The sequence below is a fragment of the Ambystoma mexicanum genome, chromosome 5q, assembly GCF_040938575.1.
Source record: "Ambystoma mexicanum isolate Mex_15411 chromosome 5q, UKY_AmexF1_1, whole genome shotgun sequence".
NCBI classification, from domain to species: domain Eukaryota; kingdom Metazoa; phylum Chordata; class Amphibia; order Caudata; family Ambystomatidae; genus Ambystoma; species Ambystoma mexicanum.
The window spans coordinates 306168006-306193196 of NC_090933.1; the positions used below are offsets into that span (position 1 = coordinate 306168006).

The 25191-nt window shown below is 43.6% G+C and overlaps 1 protein-coding gene across 1 annotated transcript in view; it reads left to right on the forward strand.

Moving 5' to 3' along the window:
- The window catches only part of LOC138497369 (cadherin-7-like), a 1579032-nt gene that overhangs the window by 902872 nt on the left and 650969 nt on the right, over positions 1–25191 (forward strand). The window contains exon 5 of the mRNA XM_069620790.1: positions 5685–5849. Coding sequence (XP_069476891.1) covers positions 5685–5849 — 165 coding nt within the window. The remainder of the gene's footprint in view (positions 1–5684; positions 5850–25191) is intronic.

Below are 25191 nucleotides of genomic sequence, written 5' to 3' on the forward strand. Positions count from 1 at the left end.
CCCGAAGAAACTCCTCAGCCATTCAAAGAAAAGAGCCAGGTATACCCTGAGGCATGGGTGTTGCTAGGTCTGGAAAGATCAGGGGCTAAGCTAATGTCAGGGCTGGTGGGATTCAGGGGTAGCTATGTATAGCCTTTTGGTTGTAGTCCCTGAGCTTCTATCTGGGTCTACAACCAAAAGACCCAAGGCTATAGCACCCTCAGCCCCCACTAGCAATGCATCTACCCTGAGGGGAAACCTATTAACTCCCAGAGACAGACCAGAAGAAATGAAGAGAATGACATGTGTACTAACCTACAATTACAATACATCACAGTTGAAATCGCTGGTAAAGAAATGTTGGCCCTTAGTCCAACTGGTGGTGCCGAATGAGCCACAACCAAGGATGGCTCTCAAGAAGTCTTAAAATCTAAAAGAGTTTTCTCACGCACTCTAAAGTGAGTCAGCCAAGAGAACATTATGACATTTGAGACAAGTAATTGGCCACTGCCCCTGAGGATCATGCATGTCATGTATATGCACGAGAAAAGTTAACTTCTACCCAATAGAAGGCAAACCTGGGAGCTGACACTCTATCTGAAATGTAAAATGGAGAATGCCATTTATTGCATCCAATGCCCATGCAGACACAACTGTGTCACACCACAGACATTAGGCACAGTCAATGCCACCATTAAGTGACCTAATTGCTACCTGTAATGGGCAAAAATAATATTTTATATTCGCGCAGGCAAGGTCCAGCACTTGGAGTCACAAATGCATGGCTATGTTAAGAAGAAGTACACTTAGGTAGTACCACATGATATCTACACGCACTCCAACCCCAGATACAGAAGTAGAGTCAAGCTGTTGTTGCTCGCAGGGGCGGCCATGCTGAAACACCTGGTAAGCACCAGGTAAGCACTACCCTTGGTTGACCAGGCCCCAAGGCTGCACTGGCTTCGTGGGTTAACACAAATGCACACAAGAGCATAGTATCTTAGCTTTGCATGTCTTAGCCTGTGTTTTTACAGCTCAAAGTTCGGCCTCGAAGCAGACACACATTGCTCAGACCGTAATGCTAAAATGGTAGACTTAATAGGAGCGGGATCCCACTCAGCAGATAGCTGTGTGCCAGGTGAGTCCTGCACACCACTGGGCACATACACGGTGTATGACCAGTACCCTACTGTTCTTTGTGTATATCTGTGTGTGGAGGGGTATTACCCATCTTTGGGGTTAGATTAAGTTTCACTCCCACAATTAATTTAGCGCCAGTTCACATATTTGCCTGTATTCCCCTTGTGTGCACACAGGTACCCCACCCCCAAGTGCTGGCTACTAAATTAATGCATACAGCAACATCCAGCCACGACCATTACTGGTTTCTGTGCCGCAGAACTGAAAGCGGAGGTAGTTCCCGCTGTAAGCCATAATGCCAGCAAGTGTTGCAGCATACATGGTATAGCAAAACCAATACCTTTTAGCACAATCAGTGAAAACTGCATATTGTCCATTCATTCTCTCCACCTCTGGTTAAATAAAGAAATCATGAGTTGGAATCAGCCGGGACCGGTAGCAAATATGTCTACAAAGACAAGGAGGAGACCATTACTATCCTCACTGGCCTGGGGACAGTCTCCCTCCAGGTCATCAGCAAAGGTATGATTACATCCCTTAGCTGCAACATAGATATCAATATATCAAAACAACAGAATTCTTATAGCAGCTCGTTGTTACATGTCATTTCAGAGCGAGCATTTTTTAAGTCAATCGTGGAAACCATTGCAGAAAATGTTGGAATAGAGTCTGGTGTTCGGTCAATCCAGGCAAAGGGACAGATGAACACGGTTAGTAAGTGAGATTATGATATGGCTTGGGACGCGGCAGATTTTAGTCAAATATGGAACATTGAGTAAACATATGTCAATTTGATTATCTCTATACAGGGTCCTCAAGTGGTCCTGAAGAAGGCAGTGACATAGAAAAATAATGCTGAAACATCGAGCTAGTAGCGTGGCATATACACATACACTCCTATGTGTATAGTTATTAAGCAATTTTGACCCTGATAGATGGGGCCTATGGAAGTGTCACTATAGGTTCAATGTAGGATTCTAACAGAATCCATCACATTTTAGCAGGTAGGCACTGTACATAGTACCAATAACCTTGATAGCATGCAGGCACTTTATTATGCTACAACCAATGTGTGTCTTGGTGTGATATGTTATGTTTATATGTGGTAAGAATGTTTACATGAACCTGGTACTATGTGTAATAGATTACATGTGTGTGTCAAACTAAGACTTAAAAGCAAACATGTAAGAAAATTAGATATATCTGACTCCAACTGCCTTCAGAATAAGCACAACATTAAAAGCCATAAAATCATGTGACAAATGTATAATGATACATGTATGTCAGGAATATCCAGTGTGTTGTGTTTAATCCAATTAGTTAGGCTTTACCACTTACGTGTTTTTCTAGGACATCCTCACCATCACCACAGGCCCTTCCATTTGCTTTCAAAATAGTCCAAATTCGTCCCTGATTGGTCCTGGGGTGACTACACGGATTGTCTATAGTGGGGCCTGAAGAGCTGGACTCGTTCAGCTTTAATCATTCTAACGCTGCTACCAGTGCCCACTGGTGATGCAGAGGGTGCCTGGCTTCGCCATCTATAAGGCCCCCCCACACACACACTGTTTTCCCCATTACATTCCCATTCATACACCCACCCACCTAAAGGTCTACCTGAATCCTGACTGGGACTTAGAAAAGACATGACTGACCCTGGTTGCATTCAACCCATCATCCCCTAACCTAAGTGTGCTTGGTTGCGTCAGCCTAACCCCACTTCTCCAATAGTACTAGTCTTGTATTGTCACATTCATTTCGCACTATACTTCTCCAAACTTCCCTTTTCCCCAAAGAATGTTGTCACACAAAAATGGGATTACTACTGCCATGTATTGTGCTGCCTAATGGGTTTTTATTCTACTCTCCCACAATCAAGCATTCTGCAAGTTTATTCTATTTTTCCAGAATGGTGAGCTACCACGCACCTTGGATCTACTGTTTCTATTTGGCATAAAATGAATGAAAGAACTAAAAGCCTTGGGTAATGCTTGTACGCCTTCGATTCACGCCACTTCACATTTTCAATTATTTGTATGGCAGAGAGGAGCAGGGGAATGCAATTATCCTTTCCGCTGCCTTCCTTCCTCTCCTCCATACAAATGCTACTGCATTTGCGCTGGCAAGAATTATTTTCATGCTGAAACAATTGCTTGAGATCCCTGTGGCGTATGCCAGATTCATGCACCACCATAAAGCAGGAGGACCCCATAGGTATACATTGTAAATGCTGCCTACCCTTGTTCAATGGTATGCAGCATTTACAACTACAATAAAAAACTGCCTGACATTCTCGAATGTTGGATAGAATGTAGTGTAATTTTAATCACTGCTTACCATGCGCACATGGTAATTAATTTTCACAATGACAATTAAATGCTGTCCGACATGCACGTTTAAGTCTAATTGTGCGTGCAACTTGGCATATGAGCATGGCAAGTGGAGCTCACAATTAAAAGTATGCATTTACTCACTTTGCATGGCAGAGTGCAAACAAAAGTACTGGGCAAAACACAGCCTCCGCCCTTAACTTTTGCACTCCGCCATGCAAATGACAACAATTTGGAGGCGGGAAGATACCTACATGTATGTCAACACATAATGGCCCCCCAACACCAAATTACACATTTGAAGAAAATTAGATCCTTTGTGTTTGTCAGAGACCCTTGCAGGAAATATTGCAGAAGTGGTTTTCTTTCCATCTTTAAAGAATGATATATTATCGTTTGCAATGTTCTGATGAGCAGATCCTGAACTGACCCACCTCTGTAGTTTTCCACAAATGGTGTTTTGTGTATGACCAACATTGAGCATGTAGAGGTTTCTTGCCATCCAAATTGCTGTATATGTATTAAATGAATACAGCACTATCATATTAATCATTCTTCTCGTTATTTAAGAATTAAATATTTCAATAAAGTGGTATATGTGGTTGTCAAACTGACTAAAAGGGATATGTTCGCTTTATTGTGAAGTGGACTATAGCTAAATCGATGGTGTGGCAATCCATCCCCACATTACAGCACAAACCATGCAGTTATTTTGAGGTAGAGTGCAATACTGATGCTACAAGATTGCTTGAGGAGTCAACTTTTCTTTACAGTAAAGTGAGACAAATAGTGTTCTAGTTCCTTACACAGCACTTAATACCGCTGCAGTGAGCATTCCCATACTTAGCCATCATTTGCCTGGGGATATTACCCAGAGGCAATCCATCCTCCTCAATTTAGTTTACTCAGTCCAAAGCCCACTAATGACCGGGAGAATGAGCTTTCATACTGTTCGTTTGAGACCCAAACCTCTTATATATGAGTTTTCCGTTTGGCCTGACAACCTATTTTAACCAGATTATCCATTTGGGCACCGCCACGTAAAAATGCCAATCCACAATGATCTCTCTTCAACTTACCTGCTACTCAGCGATTGTTCCAGGAATGATCTAGAAGTCATTCTGGATCACCGCAATAGTCAATTCAGAAGATTATGGTGCTCATTAAGAGGTTTGCGGTAACCTTTTGGTGCAACCGGCGGATATCCGCCAACCCTGTATTACAGTTACCGCCGCCTGATATACCGATGGCGGCGGTAACGGTTGCTCCCCATTTGCATGGAGTCCCATAGGACTCCATGGAAATGGGGACACGGAAGTACCAGCAACGTTGCTAATGGTGCCAGTGCTTCTGTGAGATCCATGCCGTTAGGGGCCGGGCAAACCGTGGCTTCTACCGGCATCGTTGTAGTGTGGCGGCCTGGAAAGGGTGCTCATACGTTGGTTCCGGCACCCTTATTTCTGTACCGCCATACATGTTATGAGGCCCAATGTTCCTAACTTGCTGCAACTAGCAATGTTGACCATCTATCCGTCCCTCTTTAGGTTGCCTCTGCCTCCCAAGCAGAATTGCAATGACAGCTCAAGCGCCTATTTCCTACGGCTGATGGGTGGGGAACAGTCCCGTCATTCCTTCTATCTACAAACCTGTGCTCCTTTGACCGTTCCTCACTGAAAACGATTCATGGCACAAGAGATGCCATTCGAAATTGCATACAAAATAAACAGCAATAAACATGTACAGCTGCATTGCTACTTAAAATCACCATGATTGCACTTCCACATGTCACCGTGACATATGGAAGTGCATATGTCATGAGTACTGACAGGTCATAAGTTATACTTCAACCAAAATGTTCTAAGCTGAACCCTTTTTTGGATGCAATGTAATCACATGTTTATCCCTATGTAAGTATAATCGATACTATTTTGGCTAATTTATTGGTTCAGTATTAGATTCGTGCGTGCAGTGAGCTGACACTCGGATTGTAGGTGTTCATGGGACATCATGAAATACGAAACTAGCCACGTTCGCTCTTCGTTCCATGGCACAGGCATGTACCCCTAATGCTAACTGACAATACATGCAATAGTTTATTTTGGCACGATGCCTCTTCCAAGTCTTAACGCTACGATTGTTCCTGACATTGGTGGCAGCAATCCTTACTGCATTCCATATTTTACAGAACACCGGTTGTTAAAGCGTTGTTTTCATAAGTGTTGTATTTACTTTCAGGGGTCATTCGTGTCGCATCTCAAATGGATAGGGAAGCTGAAGAGCAGTATTTTGTCATTATCCAGGCAAAGGATATGGTCGGCCAAATGGGAGGGCTGTCAGCCACAGCTACTGTCACCATTAACCTGTCTGACGTCAATGACAATGGACCGAAATTCCAGCAAAGTAAGAACAACTTATTATTTTCGTATTCAACCATAAACAGGCCTGAGCCATAGAGGTTTTTTTTTTTTTAATCGGATTGTGCCATCACATAGTGCTTCAGGCCAATATGCCAAATTATGAGCGCACATGCAGAAGAGAGCCATTATGGGCCGGTGTATACCCAGGGTTCATCCTTCTCTTGTGTTCAAGATCTAACTGATTTCAAAGGACAGAACGTCCAATACCCTAATGCAATGTAAACTCCAAGCAGGGGACCACCAATGTTAACAGGTATGCATAAATGCAAAATCAGACATTCACGAACCGGAGGGGAGAAGGAAAGAGTGAAAGCGAGGAGGACGTTTTATTTTATTGTCTCTCCTGGAAAAAAGTAAATGACAACTGCAAGTAAGCTTTCCAGACAGTGTTTGCAATTGGATTCCACTAGGTTTTTGACCAGGGGCAAAACTGCAACGGATGACATTAGTTGCACGCCTGCATGACAATCTGAATACAAGTATTTGTGTGACCTTGTGGGTGAGGGGTGGGAATGAGCGGGGTAATGCAGCGACTGAAGTGGGTGATTGGCTGCAGGTCTTAATATCCTAAAATTCACAATCAATGGGACGTATAAATGACACAGACCTGACCCCAGGTGCATTCATCATTTTATAATGTTCAATTTCAAAAACAGTGGCTCATCCTTTTCACTTGGGCACCCACACAAAGACAAACAGGGCATTCTGAGTGCATGTGGGTTTCAAATGTGCCTTCAACGTGTTGGATCCGGGTACTATGAAGACTGGCACAACATGCTAGATGAAGCGGCGCAGTGTGGGGGGGGGATAAGGGGTGGCATGCTTGTGGTGCCTGCTTGGATTATATGCGTTGGTGCGTGCTGTTTCATGGCACATTAAAGGTGCACAACTGAATGAAACGATAGAGTGGATGAAAGGTGGTGCATCTCGTCATATCATACAGAACCGATTGCAATTCCCAAAATGGGCACGTGCTGTGCCTTGACAGACCACAGGTAGTGTAACAAGAAATGCAATCTCGAATTAAGTGCCTCGGCTTTCACACGCAATTAGAGGGCAGACGCACTTGAAACCTTTTTCAAAGCGTCTTTCTTCTTCTGTAATTTGGCAGATTTCGACTTCACAAGGACGTTGTCCTCAGTTCTTTTCCCGTTCTTTGTTTCTCTATCAACCCACCTCCTTCTTCTTACGCAGAATCGCACGTGGCTGACTTTTATGTTAACTCTATTAGTGCAACGTGTTCTGAATGTGAATGCAACTAGGCGAGCTGGCAACACTTTTGTGAGATGACACACGCATGACTACTTTGGTGTTCATGCCGCTGGCCGTTCATGTGAACTATTTTAATACTGTGCCCTATTCCGAATGTGAATGCGATTGGATGAGCCGTTGTTTCTTTTGCAAAGTGAAATACTTACCACACGTTTGGGTTACATTCCTTGGCTCAGGGTCACGTATCTGGAAGAGATGTGTGGTGTTCACATTGTGCTTTATAATTTGTATATATATATATATATTTATTATTATTTTTATTAAATTGTCAAAACATTTAATCCAATAAGTGACAGAGAAATACATAACAATTCATAGTCCCACCAATTCATTTTATTGCATCAAAGTTCATTTCCCGCCTAAAATACAGTAATTTAGCATTTGAGTTCATTAAACATGACAAGACCGAAATTCATTCATTAATAATTGATTGTATATATATTGTTAATTCATCCCTCTGGTTTAAAGCTATATATTAGCACCGATTTATCAGCTGGTGTTGAGGAGAATTGGGTCAAGTTTCTGAAGTGCAGACTCGGCCCTAATCTTGGTTTCACTCCTTTACTGATATGTGTGATCCTAGGCAAATCATGTGTTCACTGTGCTGTATCCACCAACGTTCAGATTACAGGTATTTCTTTGCAGATACTGGGTGCCTTTGTGCCAGGTGTGGCTTTTGAATTGCGTGGTTGTTGAGGTACAGAATGCCAGGTATTGGTCTGGTTTTGTTGTGTGGGGGTTGGAGTGGTAGGAACCAGGGGCTGGATTATGGTTTGTGTTTTTCGTGTGTGAAGGATTTAGGATTCAGGTTATGTGTTGTGCGTTGTGCCTTTGGGAAGGAAGGCGTCGGGTAGTGGAATTGCACTGTCTGGGCCCAGTTCCGCTTTTAGAGCCTGGACAGGCCCCCACCCACCCCCACCCTTGGCCGCGGCTTGACTTTACCCTGAAATATTCTGGCTCCCCCATCTCTATTCGTCAAGCCCAAACGGAAAGTGTTCTGCCACAGACCACTTCACTTGGAGAATATTTACCACTTTCCCAAGGCAGTCAGTAACTATTCAATACATTTGATGTTTTATTTGCAAACATCATACATTATTTATAGTTTCTCATATACTAAGAAACATGCAATATGCCCCAAAGAAGTCAATACGAAAATGTTCATATATATTGCAAGTATAGTAGCACGAGTTGTATTTAATGTAATGTTTGTTATTGAATGAATTAGATAAATAAAGTTTCAGTTAGAATCTATGACAGCCACAATTCATCAAACACGAAGTACAGGAAGGATAATAAGAAGGATAGCTAAAACAACAAAATAAACTCAAAATACAGAGTTAAAATGATACCCAAATCCAAAACTCACAGGCAATTAAAAGAAATATCAATAATTAATATATATGCATGGGAAAGACAGAAGGCAAGCAGTGCGTTTGCTAGGCACAAGACATGGCCTGCTTGCATGTAAAAGGTGCGTCAAGACATGCTAAGCTTGTAGACCTAGCCTCACATGTACCGTGTGACATACTTATTTATTGGAGTGGTATGTAGGTTACTGAAGCCTTGAAACATTGAAAGCAATGTGGCATCACAATATAATGTCATAATTCAAATGGCGGTCAATGCAATGAAAGGAGACTGGAGAAATACGTTCCAACTTTGCGACACCTACTATCAAATGGGCAGCTTAATTAACGCTGATTTGAAAGGTCTTAAGAAGCATACAGGGTATCCTACAAACGTGGCATTACCCAAAACAATATTTGAATGAACCAGCACCATGGCGGCAGATAGAAAAGATGAGTAGGCCAAAAAGGTCAGTTGGGTAAGTCCCTTTTAGCCACATGCAACTCCAAATAATTCTCATTTTGAAGCCAAATATCTATTGAGAGAGCTGAAGGAACTATATATAATGAGTAAGATAATGTCCCTCCTCGGGGTTGCCAGTCAAGATTTTAACATGTCTTTTGGTACACCAGATGAGTACAGCAGACATTAATCTTGGCTGAATTACACTTTAAATTGGTGGCCATCATCCAGAACCTTACCACCTCCAGACATCTCTAGTGGGAGTTGATAGCGGTACAGGTAGTGCGTACATTCTCCAGTACAAAAATGTTGAAGCTCAGGCAAGAATCTAATACCCCTCCATGTTGACTCATGCCTTCATTTCTCCATGATCGTAAATTGAGTACCACAAAGATGGTCAATAATTCTGGTAATTAATAAACACTGTTAATAGGCACATTGGAATGTGTGATTTGTAGTGGCGTCCTCCTGAGATTACATACACTTGAATGCCATCAGCATATTGTTGATTGCAGTTTACACATTCAGTTTTAGAACCCCCAGCATGTTCATCTATAGAATAAATAGCATACGTGGCAGGATGGGCCTCTGAGGCAAACACCATTGCACGAGCAACTGAGGAGACAGAGAAGATGTCATTTGGCAACCTGAAATTGACCAAATGAGAATGATCATGGCAAAGTCATTACCCGTCCCTCCAAGGTGATGGTGAAGATAGTATAGCAAGGCGTGTCGTGTGGTCCACCCTTTCTAATGATTCTGAGAGGTGAGGCAGAATAAACAGGCACTGCCATCATCAACATCCCTAAAGATGCATTCCAATAACTGAAGGATAGCAGTTTCGGTGGTGTGTTTAGGAGAAACTCTAGAATGATTAGAGCAATGAAGGTGTTGTGCTCCATATGGGCCTACAATTCTAAAGAACAACCATCTCCAATACCTTCTCTGTGAATTCTAAGCTAACATTGGATTGATAGTTGCTCAGACTGGCTGATCTAAAGATGGTTTCCGGAGTGAAGATGAAGTTTAGCCATGTTCAACTGTTCGGGGAAGTGTCATGTGCAAGAGATGCATTTAGAATCTGAAGAAGCAAAGCACCAATGTCTATTACAAATCTTGATGTATGAGCTTCATTTCGTGTAGGTGGTAGGTTTAAGAAAAGCTACAATGTATGTGAAATCAGGCAGTGATAGAGTAATTACAGGTACCCAAGAGGGGAGATGACACTGATCGCTTCCTGCAAGTCTGTGCTTCCTCAGGGCTCTGTAAGTGAAAGCAAATCATGCAGAGCAAATGCAATGAATATAATTATAAATGAAACACCAAAATGTTAAATGTATAATGGATTTTTGTGTTAACCAATAGTGTTTTTTTCTTTTTCTTGATAATAAGATCAAGGAAGAGCATATCAAAATGACATAGTTAGCACAGCAATGTCTTTGAAGTCTAACAAGGACCACAATTCCAGGATGAAGAGTATCACAAGACTGTCACTATTACCAAATAAAGAGAATACAGAAAAAACAGTCTACAATATCAAGCCAATATCCTACTGCATAAACAATATTGGGTTAAAGACATTAGGCCTCATTACAAGTTAGCCGGTCCGGATTTAGCGGTGCCGGTAAAACCGTACCTGAACCGTTTCTGGACCAGCTAACTACGAGTTCTGCAGCCGGTTGTGTTTACACCCGCCAGTTCTGACCTGGCGGGCGAAATGCCACCGGCCGCAGACGGACGTCGAAACACTGACACCATTACCGCATGGTGAAAGTGTTTCCACAGCCCCCATGCCCATGGAGTCCCAGCAACGGAATGGCGGCTCTGGAATTACCGGACCACTGGAGCTTTAATGCCCCTGTAATTCTGGCAATTCCGGAGCCGGTAATTCATGCCAAGTCCGGCGGCAACCTGTGGGTTTTTCAAGCTCGTTTACCGCCAGACTTGGAATGAGGCTCATTATCTTTGAAAACACTTTGTAGTGAACACATTTAAACACAGACCAGAGAAACGGTAGCCCAGCATACATTGTATACTGAATAAGTGGGAAATTACTGAGCGATCATGATAACTGGATGCATTGGTACTTGTTTGCCGACTATACCAGTGGTAAATTGAAAGATTGCATTAATCATGGAAAACATAGAGATAGCTAAACGAAATGAGAAAAACTAATGGAGATAGTGGGAGGATTAGAGAAGTGAGAGCATACAGAAAGGGCAAGAAAGGAGACAGCAAGACTAAATGGGAGTAAAAGAGACACTATAAGAGAAATATACAAAATACCAATATTAAGGGGAGCATATAGACCTAATGGGAGGGAGAGAAAAGACAATGGGCCTCATTCTTCTGAGTGCGGCGGTAAGGGGTTAACAGCACCGGTAAGGATGCCGGTGCGTTAACCCCCTACCGCCACATTCTGAGGTCCCTTAGCGGGTCCCGCTAAGGGTGGCTGGTTTTGCCAGCTGCCATTAGCGGGAGCCGCGAAGGGACTAAGGAGCTAATAACGAGCCTCCTTCCCCATTCCCATTTAGCCCTATGGGGGCTGGAATGGGAATGGGGAATGATTTTCGGAATGGGGACTTACCGGGTCCGCAAAGGTAGGAATGTCCCGGTAAATACCCATTCCGACACCACGGACCTGGACACAGGTTTGGAGGCAGCCATGGTGCTATTAGCACCATGGCTGCCTCCAAACTCATTATGATCCCCACTGTCAGGTAAGGATTGAATGGGAGGGAGTGAAAATTAACACTATGGGAGAGAGGGAAAACATAAAAGAACAAATGTGAGGGTGAGAATAAAATACTAATGGATGAAGGAGGGAAGAGATAGCCAAAAGAAGTCAGGGATAAGAGGGAGAAAGGTGTGGAGCAGGACAGGGGATGACATAGAAGCGAAAGAGAAGAGACATCATTGGTGGGAGAGAAATGCGACAGAGTGGCATTGAGTGAAGAAAGAGAAGGACGGGCAAGGGGAGACCAAAACTAAGGGAAAGAAAGGTGAAAATAGGAGAGGAAACTGAGAGTCATAAATGTATGTCATGAAAGGTGCCTAAATTTGAGGTAGGGCAAACACAGATCAGGAGGAAGCAAATATTGACAATGTTAGTGGAAAACAGTGTTGGAACAGAATGAGAGAAAAAGAGAAGAGAGGTGTGAGGAGCCAGAAATGAGACACAGAATACAGTGAGCTCATAGTTTTGGCTATAAACTCTTATTCAAAATAAAAGGGGGTTGGGAAAGGCCGCACTATCCCTACTCTAGAAAGTTTTTCCATACCTCAACCAAAACTAAATGTCTGTCCAGTGTCAAGGTGTCCAAAACAAAATGTCCTGTGTCCGAAATCATATCATTGCCCTCACGTCCTATAAAACAACTCTAATATGTTAAGGGTAATGTCTTTGGCCTGGTAAGTGCCCACATTTTCAAGTTCAAATTAAATGTATAACTCCAACAGAAATGTTTCTAACGGATAAAGGTCACAGTTCCCGGGACAACGCCCTTCCCCATGTTTCTCTTAAGGATAAAGTTTACAGTACCAGTGGACAACTCCTTTCCCCAGGTTTCTCTTCAAGGCACTACAAATTCCCAGGGGCATGAATCTTCCTTAGGGCTATTTTTCAACAAAATACTTGTATATATACATATATATATATATATATATATATATATATATATATATATATATATATATATATATATATATATATATATATTGCCACAGGAGCATTTCAGACGTCCTTCCTCCTGTCCCCATGACTGAGGCTCAGGAACCAGGGTCTGCTTAACTGTAGCAAGACAACATCCAGCTGGACCACTTTTCTTCAAAGGTACTTTTTGGGCCTGGGGTACTTACCTTCTCGCCTTAAGTTGTGCTTTCTCACTTGATAGTTGCACTTGCTTACATTCATGAGTTGATCTCAACTCCCCTTGCACAGTCTTAACAGTTTGTGTCCCTTCAGTGATTCTATTTGAACTATCTGACTTTGTGGAAGACTTTTCTGCAAGAAGTGCATCAGAACTGTAGACTTTGTACAAATGACTTTGGCTGTCCTGGCTCCCTAAAGGCACCTTTCTGAACCCATTGACTTTGGCATTGCTTGTCCCTTCATAGGTTGTAATTTGTTAAACACTTTTACTGCTGGGAAAGGCTTACCTAGATTTCATTGGAGGATTCATACTGTCTTCCTGTTATAAGAAAGTATGTTCTAACCTTTCTATTTTCCTTTACCCTTCCGTCCTGAAACTCAGAGGGCCTCATTACGAGTTTGGAGGCAGCCATGCCCTTAATAAGGGCATGGCTGCCTCCAAACTCGGGTCCGGGTCTGTGGTCCCTGAATGGAGAAATACTGGGCCATTCTGACCCTGGAGGGCCCGGTATTTCCCCATTCAGGGAAGCCGACCCCAGCACATCTCCATTCCCATTTGAGCTGTTGGGGAATGACCGGAAGGCTCTTGGAGTAGCATCTAGTACCCCCAGGCCACCCAGCACAAAGAAGCAGGAGCAAACAAGATTGGCCAGAGAGGCAACCTTAAAAGACTATCAGTTTGAGGGTAAGGAGGCATCCTATACCTGCACTCAACAGAATGGCCACCCTTCAACAAGAGAAGAGAGACTAAGGAGAAATCCACAGTCTCTGGAAAGAAGAAAGGTCTGAAACCAAAACCTGTTCATCAAACAAGGACATCCCCAAGAGATCAGTCCCAGGTCACACCTATGACCCCCTTCCCCAGTTGATGCTGACTGAGAGAACCAACCAAATTCAGTGGAAAAGCTACTGGTGACACAGGGCTGGTTGAAAACCTTCCCTCATTGGAGGTCTGGACCCTAGGGACCATCCTGAGCTGCAGACTTTACTTGCAGAAGTTGGACCCTCTAGGCCAGTCTTCGGCAGATGAAAAAGCGAGTGTCCCTCTCTAGAAGGTCTGTGTCAACAGACAACTTCCCAGCTGGAAGGGCAAGAGCCAGGGATGCATAGGTTTTACTGGGAGGATGGCTTTGTCTACAGTGAACCTACTGAATCTACCCCAGGGTACTACAGGATACTGGTATTGCCCCAGGAGGTGAGACAAAAGATCCCACAGTTGGCACATGAGATCCCTCTGGCTGGTCATTTGAGTTACACGAGGACCAAAGAGAGGCTATCTCTGTACTTTGACTGGACCAACATGGGTGCAGATGTAGATATGTTCTGTAGGAGCTGCCACACTTGTCAGACCTCTGGCAAAAAGTGGGCCAAGAATGTGGCACATTTAGTGCCCCTCCCTGTGGCAGGAGGTTCTTTTGAGAGGGTGGGTATTGACATTGTTGGTCCCCTAGACCCTCCAACTTCCTCAGACAACCGATTTATATTGGTTGTGGTAGACCATGCTACCAGGTCCTTGGTATTTTTTACCAGGGCAGGGTTTCTTAAGGAAGTCATCTCTGACAGGTGTTCAAACTTTATGTCCCAATAGATGCAGACCATGTGGAAGAACTGTGGAGTGACTTACAAGTTCTCAATAGCCCACCATCCCCAGACCAATGGGATGGTGGAGAGGTTTAACTGTACCACAAATAACATGATATGTGCCTTAGAAGAGCCCTTAGAATAAAGAGGGACCTTCTACTGCCATGCCTTTGCTCTCCTTACAGAGATGTCCCTCAAGAAGGGGTGGGTTTTAGCCACTTTAAACCTCTTTATGGTCATTCCATCAGAGCCCCTTTGGCCATGATTAAGGAAGGGTTGGAGAGTGCTGCTTCCCTACAGCCAGTGAGAGTCACTGACTGTGTGCTAGGCCTCAGGAGGAGGATGGCACTAATGATGACAGAAGCTTCAGAATACCTGAATGCTGGTTAGGCTCTGGTTAAGCACTGGCATGACCAGAAGGCCAACATGGTGAAGTTTAATCCAGACCAGTTCGTAGTGGTTATGGTTCTTACAAGGCAGAGGACCTTACAGGACAAGTGGATTGAACCCATCAAGGTTGTAGGTAAGCTTTGAGAGGTCGATTATTTAGTGGACTTGGGCAACGATAAGGAGGCCCTTTGGGTCTATCACACTAACCGTCTGAAGGCTTATGTTTCCAGACCAGAACTAGGAGCTTTGTTTTTAGCCTCTGATCAAGAGGAGGAGGAGAGTAAATCTCCCCCTGATCTCCTCAGGGGACAACGTTCAGATGAGAGATTTGAAGGAGTGAAACTCTTTTCAGATTTGACTCTACAGCAACAGGAGAAGTACAAGGTGCTGTTGAAATCAGTCTGCCTCCCTGTTTTCTCGGACACCAGGCTTGACCCCTTGGGGCAAGCATGATATTCTCGGTGGTAACAATCTCCCTTTAAAATGCAGGGGCTACAGAATGTCAGATCATGTCAGATCTCATATAAAGGAGGAGTTCAAGAAGATGCTTGACCTCAGGTTTATTGAGCCATCTACCAGTCAATCGGCTAGACCAGTGCTGCTAGTGCCAAGGGCAGGAACCAAAGAGTTGAGATTCTGCAAGGAGTATGGGGCTCTTAATGCCGTCACCACAACTGGTGCCCACCCTTTACCAAGGATAGATGAGCTGGTGGATGAACTTGGTTGAGCCAAGTTCCTCAGCATATTTGACCTGACCTCAGGCTATTTACAAATAACACTGACAGACCATGTTAACGAGAAAACTGCATTATCCATCCCAGGAGATTTATACCAGTTTAAGGTTATGCCTTTTGGATTCAAGAATGCACCTGCTATATTCCGAAGGATGGTGAAAAAAGTTCTGAATGGGTTAGAGGACTACTGCATGGCATACTTGGATGAAATTGCAGTGTTCAGCCCCACTTGGGAAGTACATCTTCACCACCTAGGATATGTTTTACAGGCTCTGGAATAGAGCCGTCTCACCATAATGGCTAATGTAAAATTGGTCAGAGTTAAGTGGTCTACCTTGGACATGAGGTAGGAGGAGTTGAAATTAGGCCATTGTCTAGTAAAGTACAAGCTGCATGGGACTGGGCCTCCCCTACTACTCAAACCCAAGTGAGAGCCTTCTTAGGTCTCATTGGGTACTACAGGAATTCCATAGAGAAAAATGGGACAATCGCTTCTCCCTTAAATGTTATCTTCTCGCCCAAATTCCCCAAGAAGTTCAGGTGGAATGAGGTGTGTGCCAATTTATGACTGTGCAGAGCAGACATCAGCCTAGAAATTAAATCAGCTTCAATGGTAGAGTTCACAGATTTAAGGCTTTTCGAAGGAGAGCAGAAATGCTGTAAACTCTTTCTGGAACACTGTGATTATTTTCTAATTCGAGAATGATGGGTAGTTGGGTCTACTAGGCCACCCCAGCAGTATTGAAGGATATCCCACTACATTTCATTTTGTGACATTGTGAGTGACATATATTCTGCACATATTGTAAGCCTTACAGTGCAACACTTACTGACTTTAGATTGGATGCACCCTGATCCCCAGTATGCTTTGAGAGTGAAACAGGGCTCATAAAGTAATACAGGCATCCACAGTGAGCCAATGTCTACTTTTTAATGCTTGGTGGTGCAGTGCCAGGGCTTCAAGACAAGATTTTCTTAGCAATCCTGTTCTGTGTTACTTTAATCTGGTAGGTAAAGTTTCAATGGAGAAAGAAGCATTGGAGAGAGCAAAAGGCTCCAAAGATAAGAAATCAGACTATTGGGGGAGTTGGCAGCCTAAGATTAGTGGCTTAGTCAGGAAGAGCCAGACCTAGACTGCAGTACCCTACCTTGAAGACAGAGAAGAACCAGTTCAGCAAACAAGCACTGATGCCAAAAGAATCCTTCAGACAGTTCAAAAGATTTACATGGTCCACTGTATCTAAAGCAGCTGATACTTTCTTGTTAGGTGAAGATATAGTATGGAACTTTGTCGAGAAAATTCAGTTGTTTGTCCCTTATTATCAGAAGGGGCAATTCAGTCACTACATTGTTGTCCCCTCTCCTTACCGATGGACCCTTCATATGGTCTCTGTTTTCTCCCCTTTCTCCTCCTCTCCCATTAATGTTGGCACTAAGTGGGAGGTCCTATTGGCCCCTTCCACTCTTCCAAGACCATCATAAATGTCTATCTGAACAGCATAATCTTGGTTCAGGGCCCTGAGCCCAATCTCATCTTTTTGATAGGCGTTTCCCATGTCTTATCAACTTCCTCCATTCACCTGCTACTCCTTCTGGCCACCTCTCTGGCACCCTCATCTTCAGCCTCTGCACACCCTTGGGCCCCTCTACCACCTCCGCAGGGTGTACCTCAAACCTGTACCCCTCCACGGAAGTATTTTAAATGTGGCAACCTGCTCCATGTCGGTACTCTCAACTCTTGTTCTGCTGTCAAATACTCCTCTGACATCTGTCACCTCCTCAAAGAACTCAACCTAGATGTCCTTACTCTCACAGAGACATGGTTTACGGCAAGCTCTGTCACAAGTTTTGACACTCTCCTCCCTGAGGGCTACAAGATACTTTCTGAACCCGGAAACAACCGTCCGGGAGGTGGACTACCCCAGGTCTATCCAGAGTGGGTGCCAGCTTCTGTCATCCCTACACAGTCTTACTCCTCCTTTGAATGCCTTGTCTGCAGGCTCTCTATCTCTCCTGGCCTCTCTCTAACTGTGGTCACAACCTACAGGCCACTTGGCCAGGACACCCTCTTCATCCCTGAATGGGCCAACCTCACCTCTTCTCTCCTTGCCTCTACTTCTCAACCTCTCTACCTCAGAGATCGCAACTTCCACCTGGATGCTTTTAATCCCTCCTCTGGGCTTTACTGAAACCTATGCGACACTCTCTCTCTTTCCATTCTGCACTCTGGCCTGACACACTTTGCCGGACATACTCTGGATGTTCTCATCACCTCAGACATCCCCCTCTCTAACCTGCTCACCACTCTTCTATCTTGGACTGACCACGTTCTACTCTCCTCTAATCTGAAACTCTATATCCCTCATGAAAAGCCCCCGCCCCAGCACTGCCACCGATCTTCTCGTTGTTGGGTGTCCTGACCCACGTTTGAGCTATCATGCTGCAACATTTGGTGCTGTGGCCAAAAAGCCCACATGTGCGCCAGAATCCAGGAGAACCACGCAGTTTGTGCGCACACCAAAATGGTTGCCTAACTTGCCACCAACCAGTGCGAGCATGATGGGCCAGGGTGCCATGAGTGGAATGGGTGCCAAAAGTAAAACAGCAGCGCCTGTTAAAAAAAAAAAAAACGCTTTAAAATTACCTTTGGTTTCTTTGAATGCCAGCTCAAAATGCCTATTTTCAAACATTGCAACACATCCAAAAATCTCACTGAACACCAGCAGACATCTGGCAGAATGAAGTTTTGTGTGCCTACAAAATCTGGGAAGATGAAGAGCCCAAAATAATGTTGATAACAAGACTGGCTGAGTGCTAAACTGAACCGAAAGACACTAAAATCGAAATGTTTAGAATAAATGAGTGACCTACTTTTGAGTGTCACATAGTTTGTCACTGTTGAAATGTCATAGTTTTGAGCTTAGAATCAGCATTCTAGCTGCATGTGTAAAAATTGTAAGTTTGATTTAAACTGAGAACCCAAAATGACATGTAGCTAAAAACTGGCTTAAAGAGATTCCAATTCTGCCTGACAGGTTCCAAGGCCTGGCTGCATTCTGTTGCCCCTGCCAAAAGGAGGTCACACACTCTCTGATTGAATTACCTGGGGACTGCAGGAAACTAAACAAAGGGCCCAGGCAGATGGTTTATTGGGGGGGTCGTAAATGGCTTCCTTTTGAACAAAGCCCTTCCTTGACTCAGGCAGATGGTTTATAGGGGAGGTCGTAAAGTGGCTTCCTCTTGGCAGAAACGGGGAGGGGCAGCCCCCTCTGAGGACAGGCTGAGCTTAAAAAAAGTGGATAGACTGGTTTCTCCACCATGTGACCTGGGAAGACACACCCCTGTTGGCCAGAATATGATTTTAAGAAAGATGTATAACTCATGGTGCGGACTTGTCAAAATTATCTAAATGATACCATAATTCTTGTGATTTTTCTGCCCACATTTTAAGAGGTTTTAGGACCCGGTGGTATGATCTGGGGGTTTACGAGCGGAAAAGAGGCTGTTACTCTAAATGTATGCATGTTAAAAATCTGACACTTCCTCATCTAAATGCCCACATGCCTTGCACACAATTGTATACATTTGGAGAAAAATACGATATGGGGAAAGCTACTAAAAAGCGCAAAAAGTGGCCATTTCTTTACCCAAGCTCCTAGAAACGCCAGGGTCGGAACAGTGCCTCCCATCAGTAATGCATGATGTGTGTATGCAATGACAAACAACTGTGTATCTGATAAATATGTATTTGGGTCAGAAATAGATTTGTGGACAAACTGACCAGGGGAGGATCCTCTGACCCATAAAACCTACAGCATCACTCTGACTCACATTTCCTTCCCCCAATCATGGGAGAGGGGAGAATTGGGCCAATGACAAGTAGAGAGGGGCAGGCTTAGCTAGGCCCAGGCACACACCCGTTTTCAAAACACCTAAAAAGAGACTGCTGGGACAGGTAGAGACATTCAAATCCAGTTGCTGCGGAGCGTTTGGCTGGACCACACAACATCCAGAAGATACCAGTTCCAGACTGACTCCAGCTACATACTCCAGAACCTAGAACTTATACTTTAGAACCTAAATCAGAGGCCTAAAACCACAAGCTGAGTTCTCTGCAGCAGGCCTCAAATCATTGCAAGCTACTCACAGCCGGACGAGCTGCTTGAATCCCTTGCCAAGAACTTTTGCCAGGACCAGTGCAGAGATCCAGGAGCCGTGCAGAGACCCCTGTATCCGGACAGACCAGACCAGAGATCCGGAGTGACCCAGACCGCTGTGAGCAGAACCAGAGAGCTGACCCAGATCACTGTGAAGTGCCGAGACCAGAACCTAGCAGAACTGTGCAGAACCAATCTCTTAGTTAAAATAATATAATCCAAACTATTTTAACCTAAGTAGAACAGCCTCCTAGAAATCGTGTCATCTGTCATTTGTAAAGTTGCACAACTGTCACCTGTCAATTCTGAAGCTGCAAGCTGTCACCTGTCATTTTGAGTTTACTTTAAATCCGAAAAACTACCTTTATTTAATCGTCCGTATCTCTGGAACCGTTTTAACTTTCCTCTGAAAGCTTAGAATCTCAGCTTTCCAACGAACCTAGAACCGACTTGCTACTCCTTATACTTTTGTCGTAATCACGATTCACGCACTCGCGAATTTTACTGCGATTTGCGATTTGGTTAAAAATCCAGCCACGTGTAACCATCAGCAGTTATTTCTTTCCTTGCTAAAAATTTGTTTGCCTCTTAATCACCATCTCTGAATCATTGCTAAAGTGAGCCTGAACTCATCCCAAGTATCTCTCACTCACCCTGAACATCCTAAAGGGAATTAAAAGCATTTTCAGCATATTTCTCACTTCATTGCCACCACGTTCAAAGCACTTGGGCCTGTGTTTTAAAACTCATACCGGTTTTCTCTAAGCTTGCTGGGGGGGAACTGAATTTCGTATTGTATTTGATTGCATCCCTGAGAACTGTGTGCTCCTCTTTCCATCTACTTCCATGTCTTACATTGCATAGGGGAGGGGGGTGAATTGCCAGAGAAAAAGTGATTATATTATCTTTTGCTAAAATCATCTCAAGTATTTCTGTACTGCATTTTATTCCTCATTGCTTTTCCCTTGAAATCATAAAAGTATTTTTGCTACCTGATCCATCCTATACTAACTCCTCATTGATTATAAAGAAGTGTGCTAGTGTCAGATTACCCATTGTTGATTAACATTATATTTATAAGGGCGATATTGATTATTAATTTATTATAAAAGCGTGGTATCTATATTTTGTCTTATTTCTCAAATAAACCTTTTAAACTTGCAAAACAGAACTACTTCTTGGCTCAGTGGGGTCAGGGGGATTCTAAGAGAGGGGTATTATATAGGGGTAGTCATCCAGAACTCATGAACTGGACATAAAGATATATCAATAAGGGTTTCCATTCAGTATCCCAGACTAGGCATTGACTTAGCTGTAGTGTTGAATTGAATCTTCGTACATCGGTCATTCGGCCCATGAAGCATGTGTCAGTGGATGACTTTGCCTCTACTTTCTTTGCTCCTCCTACTCCTGCAGCTGACTCACACCCTGACACAGCGCTTTCGAATCTGCATCTTTCTATTTGTTGTTATGTTATGTTATGTTATGTTATTTTGCTTATAAAGCACCAAAGCCCTAAGGCATCCAGGCGCTGAACAAGGGGACAGAACTAAAGAATGAGAATTCCAGAAATTCTCAAGTTTCTTTACATAAACAGCCTGGTCTTCAACAACTTTCTAAAGACAAGATGATGTTCTTCCTTCTGTCCAATTCTGGTAGCTCATTCCAGGCCTGTGCCACCTGAACCGGGAAAGAGTGGCCATTTCCCAAGGCTCTTTTGAATCGATTTACTCTAAGGAGCTGAGTGAAGCTTAGCCGAGTGAAGGTTCCTAGTCGGTTGATAGATTAATACTTTCTCTTTAAGATATTGAGGGGGAGTCCCAAAGATACACTTGTATCCTAAGGTTAATAACTTAAAAAGTACCCTAGCTGCCACTGGGAGCCAATGCAGCTCTCTCCGAGCTGCTGTCACTGCTTCTCTCCATGCCATATGGTGAAATATACTCACTGCTTCATTTTGCATTTTCTCCAGTTTTTGTATAGCATCCTTACTGGCACCCCCCAGCAGGGAGTTACAGTAATCCAAACGCAGGAATATAATAGTTGTGCCAATTTTGCATGGTTATCCTTTGTCACCATGGGACCGACCAATCTCAGTACTATTAATGTTAATGTTAATGTTAAAGGATATTTGTACCGTGCACTTATCAACACCGGAGTGGTCCCCTGGTGCTCGGGCGGCTCTGAAAAAGGGGACCTCTCCTTGTCCTCTGCAACGTTTCCGCTAAGTTCCATTGATAGCTGAAAATCATCAGCATAATTAGTAAAGTAAAACCCCAATCTCTCCAATTACAAGCACAGGGGCTGAATGTATATATTAAAATGTGATGGAGACAGACATGCCCCCTGCGGGACTCCACAGACAATGGGTTCCAAATCAGACAAGACTTCTCCCTAGTGAACGCTGGATCTATGTCCCTCCAGAAACGACTTCATCCACCTGACCGTCTCCCCTGAGTATCCCACTGTGACAACCAATCTCTCCAAATGATGTTATGGTCCAATAGATCGAAGGCTTATGATAAATCAAGTAAAATCAGCAGCTCCGATCCACTCCTCTCCAGCACTGTCAACATCTCTGTTTGGAGGTTGACCAAAGCACTCTCTGTGCCATAGGTACTTCGAAAACCCGATTGTTGCTTGTGTAACACGCCTATTTCCCCCAATGTCGATGGAGCTGCATGGTAGCTAGCTTGTCGATCAGCTTAAGAAAGAAGAAATATTGGATATGGGCCGCAAGTTTGCTGCATCATTAGGATCATTCTGGTTTTACCAGACGTGCAGAGCGGTCCCGCAAGGGGAAGAGGGAGCAAACAACGGGCCGCTCGTAATCGGCCCGTTGTTTGCTCCCTCTCCCATTCCCATTCAGCCCTATGAGGGCTGAAATGGGAATGGGGAAGGTCCGGGCCCGGGTTCCTGAAGGGAGGAATTACTAGGCCCTCTGAACTCGGAATGGCCCGGTAATTCCCCATTTTGGGAACCTGGACCCGGACCCGATTTTGGTGGCAGCCATGCCGCCAATAGCGGCATGGCTACCACCAAAGTCGTAATGACGGCCGCAGTGTTTAAAGGATGCATTAGCAAATACGCACAGGAATGGTGCAAACATGCCATAATGTTCCAGGATGATATTAGATGTAAATGGATCCCTGGGCAGGTTGTAAAATGCATAGCCTTTAGAGTTTCTTCCATTTCTGAAGTAGTTACAGTTGAACAGCTAAAGTACGGGGAAGGCACCACCTGGTATTGCTTCCTGGGATCAGAAAGCATTTGGTCAGCCACCATTTCTTGTTGCCCATTCCCTGCAATATCACCCGCTGTTACAATCTTCAACCTGTCCAGTTCTTTACTCATTTTGTCTGCTTCCTGTCTGCGTGCGCAGCAAGCCAGAGGTGAAACGCCTCCTTCCCACACCACCTGCAGTTTTACCCGGCTAAGTACTCTTCCTGGTTTAATGTCCAGTGGGGGGCCAAGTCCCCCCACTGGACATGGGGTGGCTGGAGCCCTTTGCTCTGCAGTAGCAGCAGAGGTCCCCTTACGTCAGTGACCATGCATAGTTTAAAAAAAAAAAATCGGCATAGTCTATGTACAGGAGGGACCATTGTGTTGGTAAAAACAGGTAGCAATGGCAATATATTCAGAAAGGATGGCATTACAAATGAATGTGATGCTGCAACCTAGGTAAGGTCATTGCTCCTCTTTTGAAGATGCAAACATGTCACAGGTAATGATTTAAATAAGAGTGGGACAACCAGTCTGTTCAACTGCTGCCTGACAAGAATTACTCTAGCTAAGCCAAAGACAATTATGATACAGACAAACACAAGTGGAGGACATGCACATTGGTAGGGTAGGTAAATTAGCCATGGGATGCAAAGACATTGGCCCAATCTTTGGACTGGCTCCCAACTGGGCATAGCAACGACACAAAATAAGATATTTCGATTTTAATAAAACTATTGGACAGATATTAGGATGTATACGTAATGGGTTTTAGTTACATTGCTGACAGTTCAACTGATATAAATGAATAGATTGCCATTGTTAAAGCCAGGTATTCTATTTCCTCACGGTATATACATTTGTAATGTTATTTTGTATATATCGCTATTAATCCCTCATACAAAGCATACAATGATTCCTGGTCCAAACCTATGCAGAAAAAGTGTCAAAACCCAGCATGCAGGCGATGGAACAAATTCTACGTGACTGATATCAATTAGATTACTGGTGGTCAATTTTAAATGTATGCATGTATGCAATGTATGTAGGTTGGCAATTATACAAGCCACCTCTGTGGATTTGTGATTAGGTTTCGCTTTGTAAGTAAATCATTGCGAATCCTAATTATCGTGCCAGGACTAATGCTTCAGTGAAATTCATGGATGGCAACTGTTAATGTTGAGGCTAGATTATTGTTTATGAAGTATTGGCTCAGGGCAATTTAGATTGTTCTCGCACATCTGCAGAAGCTCCAAACCTTGGCAGCATAGATATGCTTTGATCGGAGTAGTGCATACGAGACACGTTCATTTGTGCTATTCACAATGATTCTGGAGAACTGAAGACTTGTGTGGTCAGGCCTTTCAGAACTTTCCAATCACCACATGTGTTTAAAGGCTACGAATAGAATAACAACAATCAAATTGCAAAGGTACACAACCATATCACTTTCAGGAAACAGGTGGATGTATTCTACTTAAAGACATGCCTTTTAAGAAAGTGGTCTCACATATAGGAATGCCCCAAGCCCCTGCCCTTTCCCTGATGACGAGATAAAGCACCCATTGCCACATAGATTACATCTCAGTTGAGGAATGACAACAGCCTAATTAAGTACTGTAATCATTATATGCATACATTTCTTAAAAGCAGATAAACATGTGAGCAATATATTCCTAACATTCTCTGTCTGTGAAATCTTCTTAATACATAATGTATCAATTATGGATTATTTGAAGCTTGTATGACAAACTAAAACACTTTTAACCCGAACAAGGCATGTTAGAATGCCAACATTAGCAAACTTAAGTGTTTTGTGAGAGAGGGACAACTTAATTTACTATATATGATTGATATTTTTGTAATATAAATTGCACTGCACTAAATGGACAGCTTTATTCCAGACCTGAATAGATACAGGGACAATTGCAATAGCGTCGAAAAGCATGGGACATCCACAGAGGTCCTTGAAAGCCAACCTTAGCATCCATGTTTTAAAGTATCCTTTGATAGCACTTTGGTTGGAGAAATATACATACTAGCTATACTGGGCACAACATGCACTGATCTATGGGTCGCTCAACCCTCTCCGAATTCTCTCTCTCTCTCTCTCTCTCTCTCTCTCTGACACACACACACACACACACACAATCACTCTCTCCTCTGTTTCACCATATGTCTCTATCTTGTCCCACGTGTGTGAGCATTGTGTTATTGTGTGGACATTTGCTACAAAACCCCAGCTGTTGCTGACAACCTCGTGAGAACAGGAATATATATATATAT